Raw genomic sequence first — 19,092 nt, 5'->3', positions numbered from 1 at the left:
GGATAATATGAGTTGGGATAATTATGGTTCAAATAAATTTTTTAAAGTTTTAAAATTAGCAAACAGGACATCATTTTGGTATACAGCTTAATTTTCACTTTAATTGTTTTAAACCCCAGAAGCCCAGGTTTTTATGGCAGTGGAGTTGTCCAGCTTTTGTTTTAGAAATGTAGCTGAATGCAATACATACTACTGCCACCACACTCTTTAGATCACTGTGAGACAGCCTCCTAGCTGGCTTCCTCACATCCTTCTACCTATCTAATGCCTACACAGCAACCAAAGCCATTCAATTCCTTGCTTAAAACATTTCAGGGGCTTCCCAATCCTGGAATGGCTCTCCAATCTTATCTGCGACAATTTTATCCATCATTCACTTTTATTCTCCAACCACAGGCTTCCTATCCATTCCCATATCTTCTGTTCTTTCTATCTTATAATTAAGTGCAAGGTTAAAGGGTGATCACATAAGAAATGTATCTCTCCCCCCTCAAAACAATTTCATCATTATTAACGGATATATTAGCCTTTGCTAATTAAGAGTCATTTTTTTCTCTGTTTCTTTAATTAAAGCTTCACTAATCCACATGGCCTTCCCAGGTGGCTCAGTGGTAAACAATCCGTCTGCCAACGCAGGAGATGCAAGAGATGTGGGTTTGATCCCTGGGTCGGGAAGGTGTCCTAGAGTAGGAAATGACAACCCGCTCCAGTACTCTGGCCTAGAAAATCCCATGGGCAGAGAAGCCTGGCAGGCTACAGTCCATGGGTCACAAAGAATTGGACATGACTGAGCGACTGAGCACACATAATCTGCATATGTAGTCAAGGGATGCCACTTTGCTATTCCATTAAGGAATAAAAAAAGAAAAACAAGGGGGAAAGAACAGATCAATTAGAAAAGTTGATGGGAATGGAACACTTACACAGCCTTAGGGTAACTGTTAATAACTATTCACCAAGGCCCAATGATAAGAGATTAAGAATCAAGAGACATGCCAAATCTTCATGTATATTTCACTGCCCTTTATCTTAATAAGTACAAAAAAATCCGAAGTTGAATTCATTTTCTTTTAAGGATTACTTTTTTTATAGATGTGCATAAATGTATATACCCACATATATATATGTGTAAGTAAATTTTTTAATTCCTATTTTTTGGTAGCTTAGAGATGGCTGAAAAGATATTTTTGATATATAATAGAAGTGACAGTGTATTCTAGATAATCTGTGGTTTGAGTGTACTGAGAAAGGGGTATTATAATTTCTAAATCTGCTTGGTTAGCACTCCTATTGCTAATATCTAAAATGTCATTTTCCTCACTTTTTCAAATACAGACTTCCTGGAAATCTTATCAACAGCTGCTGCCTCAGCCATCATTAATGTGTTGGCTTCCGAACTCTTGTGCCTTCAACTCACACCTCTAGCCTTACATATGAACATACTACTGGTCTTCTTCACTTGATTTATCTTCACCTGTTTATCTCACTATTGTACGTCGAACGTATGACAGACAGATAATTCGTGTCTTCATTTCATAGGTCTTTGAAATGAGATTGAGTTCTCTTGAGAACTAGCGCCTCAAACTCAAGCTGTCTAAAACTAAACTCATTGCTTTCCTTCTAACGCCTGATATTTCCACAAATGTTACTCATCTCAGTGAATGATGGATAATTTTGTGTATGATCCTATGTTGGTAATATGGGAACATTCCTTGACTCTCCTTTCTTATTTTCCATACCTGTAAGCACAGGAAGGGCCTCAAGGAGAGTGTTAAGGTAAGTTAAGATGCCTCAAAAAGAGTGTTAATGAAAACCTAAAGGACACTGAGGAGACTGTTGGTGAGGGATCATAGGAGGGTTAAAAACCTTATTGGAAACTATAGGATAAAAAATGCTTGCTACGTAGTGGCATAAAATATAGAAATACTATAGCCTGTAGATAGTGGATTTCAACGAACTAGCTACCAAGATTTCCTGAAAAAATTCTGAAAATACCACCAAGATTCTTCTTGTTGCCTCTGATAAACACTGAGGAGAGGGAGATAAGCTATAGGAAATGGTTAATTAAAAAGGAACCAAGACTTGCAGGAATCAGAAATAAAACTGTTTCTTATTTCCAGCCTCTCCAGAAAGTAAACAATGCTATAGTTAAAAAGTGGCTTTTAGGAAGAATGGAAACACAAGAATCTGTCATGAAAACATGGGTATTATGGTAAAAACACTTGCTAAGACTTCAGAAAGACTTGGGGCTCACAGATTTTTCAAAGACATGATGACTTCTCAGGATCATATGAGCATGTCTCTCAGATACTCCCTATTAAACAATAAAGACTGCTGAGTACTCTCTCAGCAGCCAAAGAGGGAGTCCAATGTACAAACAGACTTATTCTTAAGAGATCTGTGGGAATGAATTAATAGAATAGATTATAAATTATTCCTTTTTTTTTTTTTTTTTTTAAATTATACCATCTTGAACTAAAAGTAAACAGACCTATGGATCTCCAAACTTCTTTGGGCAGGAAGCAGATTAAAAAAACTACTTAGCTGCAAGCATGAGCAACTTTTTATGGAGAAGGAAGGATGACCTAGATGAAGCCATCAAGAATCAAAAGTATAAAGCCATGAACCATGAAAACAACTCCTAGTAGTACGACAGAGCCCTGATTAAGGAATGGGCATTAAGTACCTAGGCACACTTCAAAGCTGCTATGGACCCGTGACCATGGTGTAACTTCTGTTTTCCCCTCTTTTTGAAAAGGGTGCCTACAGCAGTTATTCTATGCTTCTCAATACTATATGTCAAATATATGACAGACAGATAATTGGTGTCCTCATTTCACAGGTCTCTGAAACAAGACTGAGTTCTCCTGAGCACTCAAGGGGTTCTGCCCAAAGAGTCCCATCCATACCTGGACTATTTAGATAACGAGATCCTGGAGGTCAAGTTTATGCTATAATAGGTAAGCCTAGAGGAATACTGTAGAGGAGATTAAGTGAATCCTGCACGGGGGGGCAATGTGGACTGTATGGTAACATACTGTGACAGACCCTGCTTTTCAAACATGGCCGCCAAAATATGTCCAATCCCAAGGCCTCATCTGACAGCGAGTGACAAGTGACACTCCACTCATCTAGTGCTATGGGACCACTTCCCCGTCCTTGAACCTGGATGGATCTCTGTGACCACTTCAACCAAAAATGCCTGGTAAAAGTGAAAGCACGTAACCTCGTAGGCTAGATCATAAAAATACGTTGTGCTTGCTCTTTTTTCTCTTAGTGCACTTCTGGAGCTCAGCAGCTGTCTTCTGAGGTCACATGAAGAGGCCATGGTAGGTGCTCTGGTCCATCACCCCAGCTGAGCCCCCACCTGACAGTCAGCACATTGGGAACCAGGCATGAGAAAACAGCTGTGCGGTGGTTTGAGCTCCAGCCACTGTCTGGCTGCAGTCTCATGAGACACAATGCAAAGCTGCCTACATGGCCCAAGTCCAGCGTTTAACCAAGACAGAGAAAAAAGGTCTGTGCTTGCTTTAAGCCGGTAAGCTTCAGCACTGATTCATTATGTTACAGTAAGTAAGAGTCACACGGCCAAACACCAAATCCCATCGATTCTAACCCCTAAATAATGCAAATTCATTAGCTTCTCTTCATCTTTCTGTCACCGGCTTGGAGATCACTTAGAATATTTTGTATTATTGTTAGCCTAAAGGGGTTTTCTCCAGAAGGAAGAAAACAAGTCATTATCTCCAACATCTAGCACAGTGCTTGGTAAACAGTAGACTCTTGACAAATGATGGCAAATAATGAATTATTAAAAACTGTACAATAAAAAATGATGTCAGTGATTTGATTACAAATTCAGTAACACATATTTGTTAAGTAGACTGAGGTAACTTATTCTACTTACATCGCATAAGGCACCATAGCGAAGAATAGACAGTAAAGAATGTACGTGACTTTCACTGGTGAAATATAATCTGGTACGGACATGACGTTCAGGTGACAGAACACCTCTGGAATACCTAAAAATCAGGATCAGACACTGTTAAAACATAACCATACAGTTAAGACTTATTAAGTACTGAAATTATTTTGTAAAATGGAATTTAATCTTTCTAGAAGTAAAAGAACATAGTAAGTCAATCTATCACTCTTTCAATCACAAATTGAGGTGTTCTTAGTAGACATTTCTCTAACATGAAGATAACTGAAACTAACCGAGACCACTGAGATTAGACAAAGAAGAGTTAATATCAGTCAAGTTCACTGTAAGAAGGTCATTTAAGCACCTTTATTAATAAGAAAGATCACAGCACTAAAGGAGCTCACAGATGCTAATGCTGCTGAATGAGGATGATCACTGATGATCGCATGTGAATGGTAACACACATCCCCTTTCCCTGTGTCCCTCAGTTTTTTCTTCAGTTTGGAGCCAAAAAGAAAACAGGTTGAAAAGTTCCCTATTAGGAACATCTACATGATCTGTATTTCCACAGTGTACCAAGTGATACACTCCTGCCTTAGTCACAGGAACAACAAAAATTTAGATTTCAAGTATGCAAAAACAGATGCCTATAGACTTAAATACCAGTACAGTCTCTTACACAGGATGGAGTTTATTTACAGTGTCATCATCTTGTGTCCTTTGAAGATCTGAGCGAATTTTTCTAACTAGAGGAGTACAGTAGCCTTTGGCAATCTCCAGTTTTTCAGCTTTAGTTATACCATATTCCTGAGCAGAAAATACACACTATTAGAAAAAGGATATAATAATAAAGAACTCCAATAAAGGTATTACTAAATTTAAGAATTTTAGTGAGTAACAAATATTTTTATTAAGCCTTTTTTGAACATTACACAATTCCTAGTTTACATTTCTACAACTTCAAGTATATTAGTCCCCAAACTATTCAGTGTAATTAGAAGAATATTTTTTGGTGGAACGGAAAAAACAAGTAATTTCTAAAGAGGAGAGGATGAATGATGAATGCAACCGTTAAGATAAGTGTTCAACTCGATAAGGTTTTAAATGTAGAAACAACCCTAGAAGAAAGATGGATTAAGTGCACAACTAGTAAAGCATAGAACAAATAGTCAATAAACATAAAGAAATACATATTGAAGCCATGATATTTTTGTCTATTTGAATGTCAAAGATTAAAAAGATTAACAAATTATTTTAGTCTTTGGCCAATACAAAGTTTTAACGAGTGGTGAGCCAAAAATGCCATGAAATTATCAAATTTAATGAGCTATATTGCCATTATAAGTTAATTAAATTTATGAGAAATTATAATCAAAAGTGTTAAGATAACAGTAATTATAATAGTAATAAAAATTACAGTTCACAGGGATAGAGGAGAAAATGATCTGACATGAAAAAAATAATTTTTTGCATTAATTAACTGTTTTAATTAGGAAATTGCTGTAATAAAACAAGTAACACTACACATTATTTTTCCAATGAGCTTTGGTTTGATAAAGTGAACAGCAGAACTAGATCTTTAAGCTTTGACTCATGGCAAAGCTGGCAGTTCTCTGAAATCTGGGAGATGTGTCAGCAAAATTAGACACAGCCCACCCTTCACCAAAATCCTGGAGAAAAGTGTTTCATGCATTTGGGGGAGTAAGGCTGAACACTGGCTAGGATACGACTTGTTGAATCCCAGGGAATGACAAGAAATATTGGTACTGGTGGCAGGCAAGAAATAAACTGTGGAGCTGACCAACTGCATATTTTATTAGTCCCTTTAAATTTAAAAAGTGAAATGCTTCATTGTGTTTTCTCAGAAACTAATCAAAAGATTGCAGTCCTACACAATTTGAAGACACAAAGTGGATGCTGGGCGACTAGAGGTCACTCCAGGTGTGGAATTTTGGAAAGTCAGTCCTTGGAGTGAATGGCACTGTGGCTCTGGCAGCAGATACGAAGGAATGATGCTCTGGAGAGGAGGTAGGGGGACATTCTGCGGTCGGCCGCGGGACAGATGAGGGTTCCACCTGGAGGTAGGATCTTTAATTCTATGGTCTATCTTCCACTGCTCATGTCTCTGTCTTCATAAATGGTAACTGGACCATAAAGAAAGCTGAGCGCCGAAGAATTGATGCTTTTGAGCTGTGGTGTTGGAGAAGACTCTTGGGAGTCCCTTGGACTGCAAGGAGATCCAACCAGTCCATCCTACAGGAAATCAATCCTGAATATTCATTGGAAGGACTAATGCTGAAGCTCCAAAACTTTGGCCACCTGACGTGAAGAACTGACTCATTAGAAAGACCCTGATGTTGGGAAAGACTGAAGGCAGGAGGAGAAGTGGATGACGGAGGATGAGATGCTTGGATGGTATCACCAACTCGATGGACATGAGTTTGAGTAAGCTCCGGGAGTCGGAGATGGACAGGGAAGCCTGGCGACCTGCAGTCCATGGGGTCGCAAAGAGTCGGACACGACTGAGCCACTGAACTGAAGAAAAATCTGTGATAAGTGTATAAATAGGAAGAGAAGGTTTAAGAGGAAGAAGGCAGAAAGGGGGTAAAGGAAGAGGGAAGCAGGGACAGAGAAAGAAGGAAGAGTAGACATAATGAGTGAAGAAACAGGCACACATTCTCTCCCCAAGATTTTTCTGGGACACCTGTATTTAAAGGTTACATCAGGTACTTCCAAGATGGCAAAAAATTAATATGGATGAATCTCAAAGCTGCCTAATAAAAAAAAAGGTTGACTGATTACACATGGAAGATGTATGAAAATGGAACTTCTTGGGTCGTTTACCTTTAAACACAAAAGTTTGGTTGGTGCGGTAATCTCACCAACATAAAGAAATTGGGCATGAAAAATATGAAATGTGTATGTAACTGCATATGTATGTGCAAACAAAAGGAAAATGCTGAAATTTAAAATCATCAAAGGAAATTTTTCTGTCATTATTGGGCAAGGTACAAGTAAACAGTCACTCTCATACACTGAGAGCTTGGAAGAAAGCTGGTAAAAGAGATCTGGAGCTACAGAAATAGTCTTAACTGCACGTAAGGACATATACATAAGGAAAGTGTAAGAAATTAAAGGAATCCTCATTTCCAAGTGTGAAAAATTGGTTAAATAGTATTTCATCAGCTATTAGGAAAAATGAAGTATACTTAGCTCTACTGATTTGGAAAAAACTTCTTGAGGCCAAGAAAAAAAAAAATCAGGTTGTAAAACAGTATGCTTTCCTGGTTCCATCTTTGCAAAGAACATTTTTGTTATATATATGAATTTACAAAAAAGAAAAAGTCAATAATTTTAAGGGAAAAGGCCTTTTAGAATTTTCTGTAATTGTGAAATGTTTTTGTCTAATTGATAATGCCATATTGATTTCTTTTTGGCCATATATTTTCTAATTTTACAACAAAGATATATTATTTTCATAGTAAAGACTTCTTTCCCTTCAAGACAGTGACATATATTGTGAATCTGAAAAAGCAAGTTGTCACAACCAGTTAGGACCAAATAATTAACTGTTAGATGCCCAAGTTCTCTTATAATTATAGTATTTCTGCCATAAAAAGAACTGACTAAAATAACAGCTGAAGATATCTGAAAGTTTATTATGTGACACATTTAATAAGTATCATTGGAATTTATGTTGCAAAAACTATTATAAAGAACTCTCTGCATTTCATTATCTACAAATAACCAAAGAAATGATCTTCCAACTTCAACAAATGTGTGCCATCTCAGTTCAGTTCAGTTTAGTTCAGTCGCCATCTCAATTAAGAGAATCTTAATATTAAATATAATCTTTTAAGTTAATTAAATTTCATTTATTAAAATGTACATATAAAAATCATATAAAATATTATGAATTCTAAAAACTTTGCAAATGCTGAAGTATTTTAAACATTTCCAAAGGATAATTTAGCTATATCAAATATTATTATAATCTTTAAATATCCTTATCGTCCATCATACCATTGAGGCTATTTTTACTATTCAGTCTAATGAGGTAATATTGGTTTATAACATGTTTCATGCATACAGCTTCTGTATAAACTACAGTATGTGCAACATCAAAAACTTAGCTTCCACCCATTACCATACAAATGACCCCCTTTACTCAATTCACCTCCTTTCCCTTTTAGTAATTATTACTCTTTTCTTTATAAATGTGTGTTTCTTTTGCTTGGTTTGCTCACTTATTTAAAAAATTTTAATATTTCACATTTATGTGAAATTATAGTATCAGTTTTTATCTGAAGGACTTATTTAATGCAATATCCTCAAGGTCCATCCATGTTGCCACAAATGGCAAGACAACACATATCTTTTTTATGGCTGGGTAATATTCCACTGTATTATATACCCTCCTTCATCTGTTCATTCATCAATGGGCAATTTCCATGTCTTGGCTATTGTAAATAATGCCACAGTGAACACAGGGCTGTATGTATTCAAATTACTCTCTTCATATTTTTAAGATAAATACCCAGAAGTAGAATAGCTGGATCATATACGAGTACTATTCTTAAGTTTCTGAGGGACGTCCAAACTGTTTTCCATAGTGGCTGCACCAATTTACATTCCCACCAACAGTGTACCAGGGTTCCCTTTTCTCCACATCCTTTCCAGTACTTATGACTTCTTGCCTTTTTGATAATAGCCTGAGATGATTCTAACAGGCCTGAGATGATCTCTCATTCTGTTTTTGATTTGCATTTTCCTAATAACTAGTGATGATGAACATCATTTCATGGGTCTCTTGGCAGTCTATATGCCTTCTTTGGAAAAATTCTTAGCTCTTTGGCTCACTGTTTAATTGGGTTATTTGGGTTTTTTGTTGAACTGTAGGAGTTCTTCACATATTTTGATTATTATCTCCAAATTGAATATATGATTTACAAATATCTTTTCTCATTTGGTAATTTGTCTTTTCAATATTTAATGTACAGAGGCTTTTTAGTTTGATGTAATCCCATTTGTAAGTTTTTGTTCTCTTCTTCAGTTGTTGCTCAGTCACAAACTCTTTGCAACCCTATGAATTGCAGCACGCCAGGTTTCTCTGTCCTTCACCATCTCCCAGGGTTTACATAAACTCCTGTCTGAGTCGGTGATGCCATCCAACCATCGCCTCTGTCGTCCCCTTCTCCTCCTGCCTTCAGTCTTTCCCAGCATCAGGGTCTTTTCTAATGAGTCGACTCTCCATACCAGGTATTGGAGCTTCGGCTTCAGCATCAATCCTTCCAATGAATATTCAGGATTGGCTTCCTGTAGGATATCCTGGTTTGATCTCCCTGCAGTCCAAGGGACTCTCGAGAGTCTTCAACACAACAGTTCAAAAGCATCAATTCTTTGGCACTCAGCCTTATTTATGGTCCAATTTTCACATCCATACATGACTACTGAAAACCCATAGCTTTGACTAGATAGACCTTTGTCGGTAAAATAATGTCTTTGCTTTTTAATACACTGTCTAGGTTTGTCATAACTTTTCTTCCAAGGAGCAAGCATCTTTTAATTTCACGGCTGCAGTCCCTATCTGCAGTGATTTTTGAAGCCCAAGAAAATAAAGTCTGTCATTGTTTCCCCTTCTGTTTGCATGAAGTGATGGGACTGGATACCATGATCCTCATTTTCTGAATGTTGAGTTTTAAGCCAGCTTTTTCACTCTCCCCTTGCATGTTCATCAAGAGGCTCTTTGGTTCCTCTTCACTTTCTGCCATAAGGTTGGTGTCATCTGCATATCTGAGGTTACTGATAGTTCTCCCGGCAATCTTGATCTCTCCTCCAGTAGGTGGCACCATAGCACAAGCTTCTGGTTTTTCTTAAGCCACCGGTTGTATTTGAGAAACAAAATTCTGACACTCCACTGCACCTGCTAGGTATGGTCACCCAGTGTCCTTGTCCCTACTGTTGCCTCCAGGGTTGCTGGTGCCTTGTTTCTATGAGCGCTGCCAGGGTCTCTGCCCAGGCTGCCGGGAAAGGGAGCCCCTCCACTGCGTCCAGGGTCTCCTAGGTCTCAGGCTTCGCCCCTACAAGGGGACAAAGAGATGGGGGAAGGCAGCCAGGATCACAGGAACCCCTTTCATGACTAGGGTTGTTAGTGTTCATGGGCACTGCCATGGCTAGCGTGGTGAGAGCTGCAGCTCTTACCTCCATAGTGGGAGGACCCCCATGGCTGGAAGGATGGGGTGGCAGGCCCCAGGACTGCTAACGCCCAGTCCTCGCAGCCATGGGTGCCGCTGCAGCTGAGACGCTGGAGCTGTGTGTTCCACCGCCCCTAAAGCTCCTGTGCTCTCTGAGGCTCAAGGCTCAGCCAACTAGGACCAGAGGTCTGGGAACACAGGCGCGTGCTCTGTTTCCTAGCCCAGCTACTTTCAGGTATAAGCGGACAGAATTTTGTGGTGCCCAAAGCAGAGGCACCTTTGTTGAGTTGTATATATTTTACTGGTTGTAGCCTGAGGGGGATAGACAAAGGGAGCATGTCACTCGGCCATGATGCTTGCCGTCACATCCCACTGTGACTATTTTTAAAGTACCTTCTTTTTTTCGGCTGTGCCACACAGCTTGCAGGATCTTAGTTCCCCAAGCAGGGATTGAACTCAGGCCCTCAGCAGTGTGAATGCCGAGTCCTAGCCACTGGATTGCCAGGGTATTTTCAATTTTTAAGTATCATTTTTAAAGGACTGAGGCTGAAACGTTGAGTCTATCACAGCAAAAATACATACCATAATCACAACTATTAACTGTTAAAGTAACTAAAAGTAATAAATCATGTTTATCATATGTAAGAAAAGATCCTGATGCTGGGAAAGACTGAAGGCAAAAGGAGGAAGAGGATGGCAGAGGATGAGATGGTTAGATAGCATCAGTGACTTAATGGACATGAATTTCAGCAAACTCTGGGAGGTAGTGAAGAACAGGGAAGACTGGCGTGCTGCAGTCCATAGGGTTGCAGAGTCGGAGCCACAACAACGTGATTAGAATTACATAATTCACAAAGCATAGTTGTAACAATTAACGCAATGGAAGAGTGAAAGCAGATTTTTTCTGAGGCATAGCAGAATACATATACCTTTTTCTTACAAAGATACTGATACTCTCTCAATCTAAGTTAGCCAAATTAATACATTATTTGACTGAGTCATCAAGTCTCTAACCTTGAAATATCTGTCAAGTAAACACGCAAATTTCTCATTTTTTATTATAAACTACAGCTTCATTATAATTAAATATGCTTACAACTTTAGTTATTTGTTCAGTGATTGAAAAAGTCTATCTCTTGTCTATGATTTTAGATTTATGAAGACTTTAGTAACAAAATTTAACTAACTGAATTCAACTGTGCATTAAAAAAGAGGAAATCCCATTTCTGCATAATAATGTCAAACCAAAAAGGGAGGTAAATATCTCAAACTTTTCCTAACCATTTTTAATCTTTAGTGTTTCTTTTAATTACAAAGCTTTAAAAATTCATTATAAATATTTATATTACAAGGACATGGTGAACATTTTCTTCATCTATGTAAGTAACGTACCTAAAACACATACACCATGGAAGTAGGAAAAATTATCATCTAAAACTCATTAATATGTAAGTTTTCTTTTGAGCCCAAGTCTTAGAAACAAACTTTCCATTCCCAACTCTAGAATTCTTAGTATACATAATTGAGAAAGAAGAGGCTTGAGATTGAAGAAGCCATGTACAAGACATGATTATGCTAATACTCAGTTGTATCTATTTAGCCACCAAGTAGGTGAGACGTTAAGATATATTGAAAGCCCACCTTGACAAATGCATACAGCTACAAAAATGTTTCAGAGGGTCACATATTTACAGCTTATCTGTTAAAAGTATACTTTAAAATAATCTTCATTTTAAGAGTAAGTACAACTAAGATGCACTGAGCCTGGAATAATGTAAAAGCAATTCAATACAATGGGAAAAAAACCCAGTCTATGTATGCTTCCAGGGCAAACTAACTACATACTTATCTGAATTAAGAGTAACCATTCTCCTCAAATTTTTTAGTAAGCAAAATCTGAATAAATTCTCTCTTGAATTTCATAACAAAGATAGATGCTGACTTAGTAACTTTACTGAAAGAGATATAATCAACCAGTGTTAGTTCTATAATCTTCTATGTATACCATGTAGCTAAAACAGAGTTCTGCAGAATTTAGTGTGTTCATTTTGATATTAATCTTAAAATGTTATAAAAATACAACTTTTTATTGTGTAAAATAAAATTTGTTTCGCACAATGAAACTTTTATTTAACAAATGAAAGATGCTATCAGAGAGTCAATTCATGTTTTCTAAGTCTGTGTTTCTTAAAATGAGTCCCAAAGGCATATTCTTGAAGTATGAGCTATCTTTACCCTCTTTTGAAATCAATTTATTTTCGAATCACTGACTTATACAATATATTTATAATTCTCTACATTATATATACTGACCAAAAAGAAAAAAAGTTGCTCTTTCATGTTGAAAGGATAAGCTAAACTTTAACAGGTACACACATACTTAGTTGTAAAGTCTGAATTCCCAATTTTTCAAAGTCTCTATAGTTTTTCATGGACATTCTGTGATATTAGGAAAGGGAAACTGCAGTTTTAATTGTAGTGGATTTACAGTACTATGTTAGTTTCAATTGTACAGCAAAGTGATTCAGTTTTATATATATATATTTTTCAGATTATTTTCCACTGTAGGTTACTACAAGATACTGAATATAGTATCCTATGCTATACAGTAAATTTGTGTTACTTATCTATTTTATGCATAGTAGTTTATATTCCATACTTTTTATTTATTCCTTCCCCTCTATCCTTCCATTTTGGTAAGTTTGTTTCCTATGTATATGAGTTTGCTTCCACTTTTTAATATTGATTCATTTGTATTTTTTTTTGATTCCACATGCAAGTGATATAACATCTGTCTTTCTCTGACTTAGCTCACTTAGTATAATGTTCTCTAGGTCCATCCATGTTGCTGCAAACAGCAATATTTTATTTTTATGGCTGAGTAATATTCCACATGCATGTATACATGTATACACCATATCTTAAACCAATCATACGTTGATGGTCACTTCAGTTGTTTCTATGTCTTGGTTATTATAAATAGCACTCCTATCAACATTGGGGTGCATGTATCTTTTTGAAATAAGAGTTTTTATCTTGTCTGGATCTATGGCAGGGAAAGGGATTGCTGGATCATACAGTAGCTCCAGTTTTAGTTATTAAAGAACTTCCCTATTGTTTCCTACATATGAGTATCTTTAAGTGAGGCTTTTTTAAAAATATTCAATCCTTACACTTTTCATGTACAGTGACTCCTGAACAACGTGGAGGTTAGGAGTGCCAACCCTCCATGCCACTGAAAATTTAAGTGTAACTTATTTGTGGCTCTGCATCCACAGCAGATGCAACCAATCACGGATGTGTGGATCGTGTGGTACTGTAGTATTTACTATTGAAAAGAATCCACATGTAGGTGGATGCACTACAGTTCAAACCCACGTTGTTCAAGAATCAACTGCATTTCCTTCTCCTGTTTGTAACCTCGGTTCACAGTTGGAAATGTGTGACTCACTCCAATCTCCCTTTCACAATGTCCAAATAACCTTTGAGTGATGAAGGTGAGAAAAGATCGCCAAACGGCATCTGTCACTGTTTTCTTCTAACACATCTCTTATCTCAACTTGTTTTGTCACTTGACTTGTTATTATCAATCTGATTCCATGTTTAATTTTAGTTATTTGAATTTTAGTACACCTTTATTTTTACTCTTCTATAATGAAAAGACCCCTCTACCACACCATACAAATAACTATTTACATCTTGACCTCTAAATATTCTTTTCAAAATATTTTCACATAAAGTAAAAAAAAAAAAAAAACTTCCAAAATTAATATAGAGACACAACTACCTTTATCTCCCACTCTACACGCACTCCCATAGCACAGTACTGGCATGCACACAAGAAACGTTCAATAAATACTAAAGTGATTTATCCCATCGTATCTTCAGTTGTTTGTCCTTTAATTATTTTTGAATTATTCTTTAAGAGTATCAATTCTTAAATTTTAAAAGGTCATTACAAACTATTAAAAAATCAAACAGTGATTTAATACAAGAAGTTTTTGTAAATTCATAACAACTCAATTTCCTTTTTAAAGTTATAGGTTTACTGAGGCACAGAAACCAACTCTCTCTTAACAGTGGATAGATATTTTAAAAGTATCTATATAAAAATACCAGAAAATTGAAATGTAGAAATTACTTACCTGAGGGATAACTATATCTGCTAATGCCTTTGAAAGCCTATATAATTCCATCGTGTCTTCTAATTTCAAGGAACCATTATGTTGGACATCATATTTTATACAGTCATATATGTCAGGGATCTTGCTAATATCATATCTTCCATTTTTTGTCTTAAAGTCTTTCTCCAACTTGGACCATCTACGGAGCATGAGCTCTAAGGTCTCACTATGATAAAGCTGAATATCTAAAACAACATAACAATTTTACTATATTAAACTTGTTAACAAGCTAGGAAATATCATCATAGGCATATACTATTAGCAACCATATATTCTGTAGATTTGAATAAAGGTACAAATACATGGGTTAGGAACTGTTTTTATAAAAGACCTTTCCATACGTTACATACGTCAGTTTCCCCTTAGTTATTAACTAAGCCACTCTCAGCGCCAGAGCACAGATCACCTTCCTCCTGCTTTCTCCTTGTCATGCTGCCTCTGTGCTGCTCAGCTGTATGGTTTTTTGTTTGTTCTTTAGTCACTCAGTCGTGTCCAACTCTTCATGACCCCACGGACTATAGCTCACTAGGCTCCTCTATCCATGGGATTTCCCAGGCAAGAATACTGAAGTGGGTTGCTATTTCCTTCTCCAGGGGATCTTCCCCACCCAGGGATCGAATCTGTTTCTTGCATTAGCAGGCAGATTCTCTACCACTGAGCCACCAGGCAAGCCCCAACTATAAAGTAATGCTACATAATTAATCAACTAACAATGTTTTATTACCTTTCTCACACTACCATAGTTAAAAGCAACTACAACTTTCCTATTATTCCTTTGCTGGATATATATTAACTCAAATAATACTTAGATATAGCAATAAACTGAGGAAAATTCTGAAAGAGATGGGAATACCAGACCACCTGACCTGCCTCCTGAGAAACCTATATGCAGGTCAGGAAGCAACAGTCAGAACTGGACATGGAACAACAGACTGGTTCCAAATTGGGAAAGGAGTAGGTCAAGGCTGTATATTGTCACTCTGCTTCTTTAACTTCTGTGCAGAGTACATCATGAGAAACTTGGGGCTGGATGAAGCACAAGCTGGAATCAAGATTGCCGGGAGAAATATCAATCACCTCAGACATGCAGATGACACCCTTATGGCAGAAAGCAAAGAACTAAAGAGTCTCTTGAAAGTGAAAACAGGAGAGTGAAAAAGTTGGCTTAAAGCTCAACATTCAGAAAACTAATATCATGGCATCCAGTCCCATCACTTCATGGCAAACAAACGGGGAAACAGTGGCAGACTTTATTTTTGGGGCTCCAAAATCACTGCAGATGGTGACTACAGCCATGAAATTAAAAGACGCTTGCTCCTTGGAAGGAAAAGTTATGACCAATCTAGGCAGCATATTAAAAGCAGAGACATTACTTTGCCATCAAAGGTCCATCTAGTCAAGGCTATGGTTTTTCCAGTAGTCATATATAGATGTGAGAGTTGGACTGTAAAGAAAGCTGAGTGTTGAAGAATTGATGCTTTTGAACTGTGGTGTTGAAGACCCTCGAGAGTTCCTTGAACTTTAAAGAGATCCAACCAGTCCATCCTAAAGCAAATCAGTACTGAATATTCATTGGAAGGACTGATGCTGAAGCTGAAGCTCCAATACTTTGGCCACCTGATGATGCAAAGAACTGACTCATTTGAAAAGACCCTGATGCTGGGAAAGATCAAAGGTGGGAGAAGGGGCAATAGGGGATGGGATGGTTGGATGGCATCACCAACTCAATGGACATGAGTTTGAGTAAACTCTGGGAGTTGGTGGTGGACAGGGAGGCTTGGCATGCTGCAGTCCATGGGGTTACAAAAAGTCGGACAAGACTGAGCAACTGAACTGAACTGATAGCATTAAAGCTTTTTTATGATTGGTGAATCTTATTTTAAAATGTTTACAGAAATGGGATAATGATTTTTATTTTCTGACCCAAGGAAAACAGTATTTACCTGATGATTTGGGATCTTCCATTCGATGTCTGATTTGAGAAGTCAAACTTTGTATCAAAGAATACACCGTGTCACAGGTCTTTACAGGATTTTTAATTAAATGCATTGATTTGATAAGAGAAATGCTTCCAGATGGAGTAAGCTACAAATGAATAGAGTATACATTTTTATATCTGGTTATGCTCAACTGACCAAAAGGACAATATACAAAATTTTCTAGTAGCTGGAGATTAAATTCAAACCACAAATCCCCAGATCTGTAGTTAAATTAAATCTGCAGATATAGAGGAGGAAATAAAAAACTAAAAATTTCATGTTAAAAAAATCCTAAACCTTAGCTAACATTAGATTATCCACAGGGAAAATCTAACAAAAGTGCTCTAACTTACAAGGAGATTTTATGCTAACATAGTGATATTTTACTGACTCACTTAGTATTTGAAAATATGGTTTAATCATTTGACACATATTGACAAGTAATAACCCTAAGGCTATGATTATCATCGGTTTTCCCAGATGAGGTACTTAAGAAAGATTAAAGAACCTTTCCCAAGATCAAACCACTAGTATGTAGACAGTGGCATAAAAAAGCGGGTAACCTGGCTAGAGACCTGAGCTCTTAACCATCATGTAAATGCCTTTGTAATGAGATTTCTTCCAAGTCAACAAAAGCCACTAACGACAAAACAGTTTCAATTTTCACTGCTGAAACTTTGCTTGGCCATTCAACCCTAAATAAGTTTTTATAAATACAAAAAATGTAAAGTGGAATTCCACTTCTTGTTATGGTGAACTAATTAATTTGGGTCAAGCTAAAGACTGAAGCTTGAACAAAAGTGAAGTCCAGGATTTCCAGAGGTGGAACTCTGGTAAACTCTGCATTTGGGGTTCAAAAAAGTTATAAACTGTAGTCTGCATTTTTAACAAGACCTTAGATGACTCTTATTCAAGTATAAGTTTGAAAAATACTCTCATTCCAGAGTCCTTGCCTTGTTCAGGAAGAGGGTAAGAGTATGATGTAAACATTCAATTGGTAGATGTCATTAAAGCCTACTGTTACTCTGGGGTAATGACAAAACAAATAATAAAATCAAACACAATTTTAAAACTACCAGGGAAATAAATAAATAAAAAGTACCAATTCCAATGAAGCAAGAAAGGAGAGAAAAATAAAAATAGGCAGTATAAATATAAAGCACTTAACAGAATAATAGATTCATACATAAATTTGAGTATTTTATAATACAAATGAAATAATTGCCCTAAACAACGATTTTCATAACTAAAAAAAACTACATGCAGATTTTAAGAGATGCATCTAAAAATAGTTTCAGAAAGACTAAAAGAGATATGAAGGGTATTATATAAAAACCAAGTGAAAGAAAAAATTTTTGCAGCTATATTAATCTCAAAGTATTCTGAGGCAAAAAAATACTCATTGAAACATACCAATTCTTAATTTGTATGCACTTAATAGCATGGCATCAAAACACATAAAACAAAGATTAAGAGAGTACAAAGACAAGAAAAATCCATAATTACAGGTGGGAAATTTAACATACAATAGTAAAGAAAGAAAATACAGACCAAACAATATCAGGAAGACTATCTGTTTTTAGCAAAATGATATAAAGTCAGAAATAACAAAAATATAACTTAAAAATGTATAGGTTTGGAAATTATAAAAGTACATTTCTAAATAACCTATGATCAAGGAAATCACAATTAGAAAATGCCCGAAATGGCACAAACCTCAATTTATGAATACGGCCAAAACAGTGTATGAAGGGAAATTTATGGCATAGAGTGTGTGTTTTAGAACAGACGGAACACGCATGATTTAATAAACATCCTTCTAGGGACATTAGTTTTTAAGAGTTAGAGCAAAATAAAACTGTAGAAATGGAAGGAATAAATTAAACAATAAAAATTAATAAAACTGAAAACAAGTATATAATTTAGGGAACCAATAAATTTGAAAGACAGCTCTTTTACAGGACTAATAAAGCTCATCAACTATGGCAAAAGTGATTAAGAAAAAAAAGGGGGGAGAAAGACTGTACAATGTTATGAAACAAAAAGAAGTGTCTCTACTGATCTTGCGGACATTACAAAGAACTCAAGAGGACTGTATAAACAAATTTCTAGACAAATTTAACAATACAGACACAGATACAATAAATAAAAATTACTAAATTACTCTAGGAACCATAATTATAAGTTTTCCCATAAAGAAAATGCCCATGGAATTTATCAGTAAATTTTACCAAACATCTAATGAAACATATATACATGAATTATTCCCTCCAAGGAGGACTCCCTAATTTTATGAAAACAGCATAATCTTGATATTGAAAGCAGACAAAGACAACAGGGATAAAAAAATAAAGGTCAATTCAACTCATGAACATAAATGCAAAACTCCTAACCAAAAATATTAGTAAACCCAAACCAGTGAGATATGTAGTTTTGAAATGACTTTATTCTAGAAACCAAGGTAGACTCTATCAAAAATCATATATTTAACAAACAGAAAGAGAATATAAAATGTAAAAACTTGGCATGACAAAAACTCTTTCAACAAAAATCTGTAGAGATCATACTTAATGCACAGTGTTAAAAAGCTTTCCCTTTGAGAATATGAACAAACACAGAAAAGCCACTCAATTTAATATGACTTTGATGGTGCTAGCAATTAAAGCATAGCAAGAAAAAGAATTAAAAGCATAAAGATTAGAAAGGAAGACAAAAAGCTGTGGATATCTTTTGGAAAGGTTTTTTAAAAACCAAGATACATTAGCAAGTTAATGAATAACCAAGTTAATAAATAAGTTTAATATAGTTGA

General features: G+C 36.2%; 1 protein-coding gene across 10 annotated transcripts in view; it reads right to left on the bottom strand.

Annotated features, from left to right (window-relative positions):
* The window catches only part of PPIP5K2 (diphosphoinositol pentakisphosphate kinase 2), a 76,046-nt gene that overhangs the window by 23,538 nt on the left and 33,416 nt on the right, over positions 1 to 19,092 (bottom strand). For all 10 annotated transcript variants that reach the window (XM_065920887.1, XM_065921127.1, XM_065921044.1 and 7 more), the window contains exons 18-21: positions 16,247 to 16,388; positions 14,265 to 14,488; positions 4,605 to 4,732; positions 3,908 to 4,022 (exon numbers count right to left, since the gene is read on the bottom strand). In XM_065920887.1, the coding sequence (XP_065776959.1) occupies positions 3,908 to 4,022; positions 4,605 to 4,732; positions 14,265 to 14,488; positions 16,247 to 16,388 (609 nt within the window). The remainder of the gene's footprint in view (positions 1 to 3,907; positions 4,023 to 4,604; positions 4,733 to 14,264; positions 14,489 to 16,246; positions 16,389 to 19,092) is intronic.

This window comes from Muntiacus reevesi, chromosome 1, assembly GCF_963930625.1.
Source record: "Muntiacus reevesi chromosome 1, mMunRee1.1, whole genome shotgun sequence".
Classification (NCBI taxonomy): Eukaryota; Metazoa; Chordata; class Mammalia; order Artiodactyla; family Cervidae; genus Muntiacus; species Muntiacus reevesi.
This window is presented reverse-complemented; position numbering and strand designations above follow the sequence as displayed.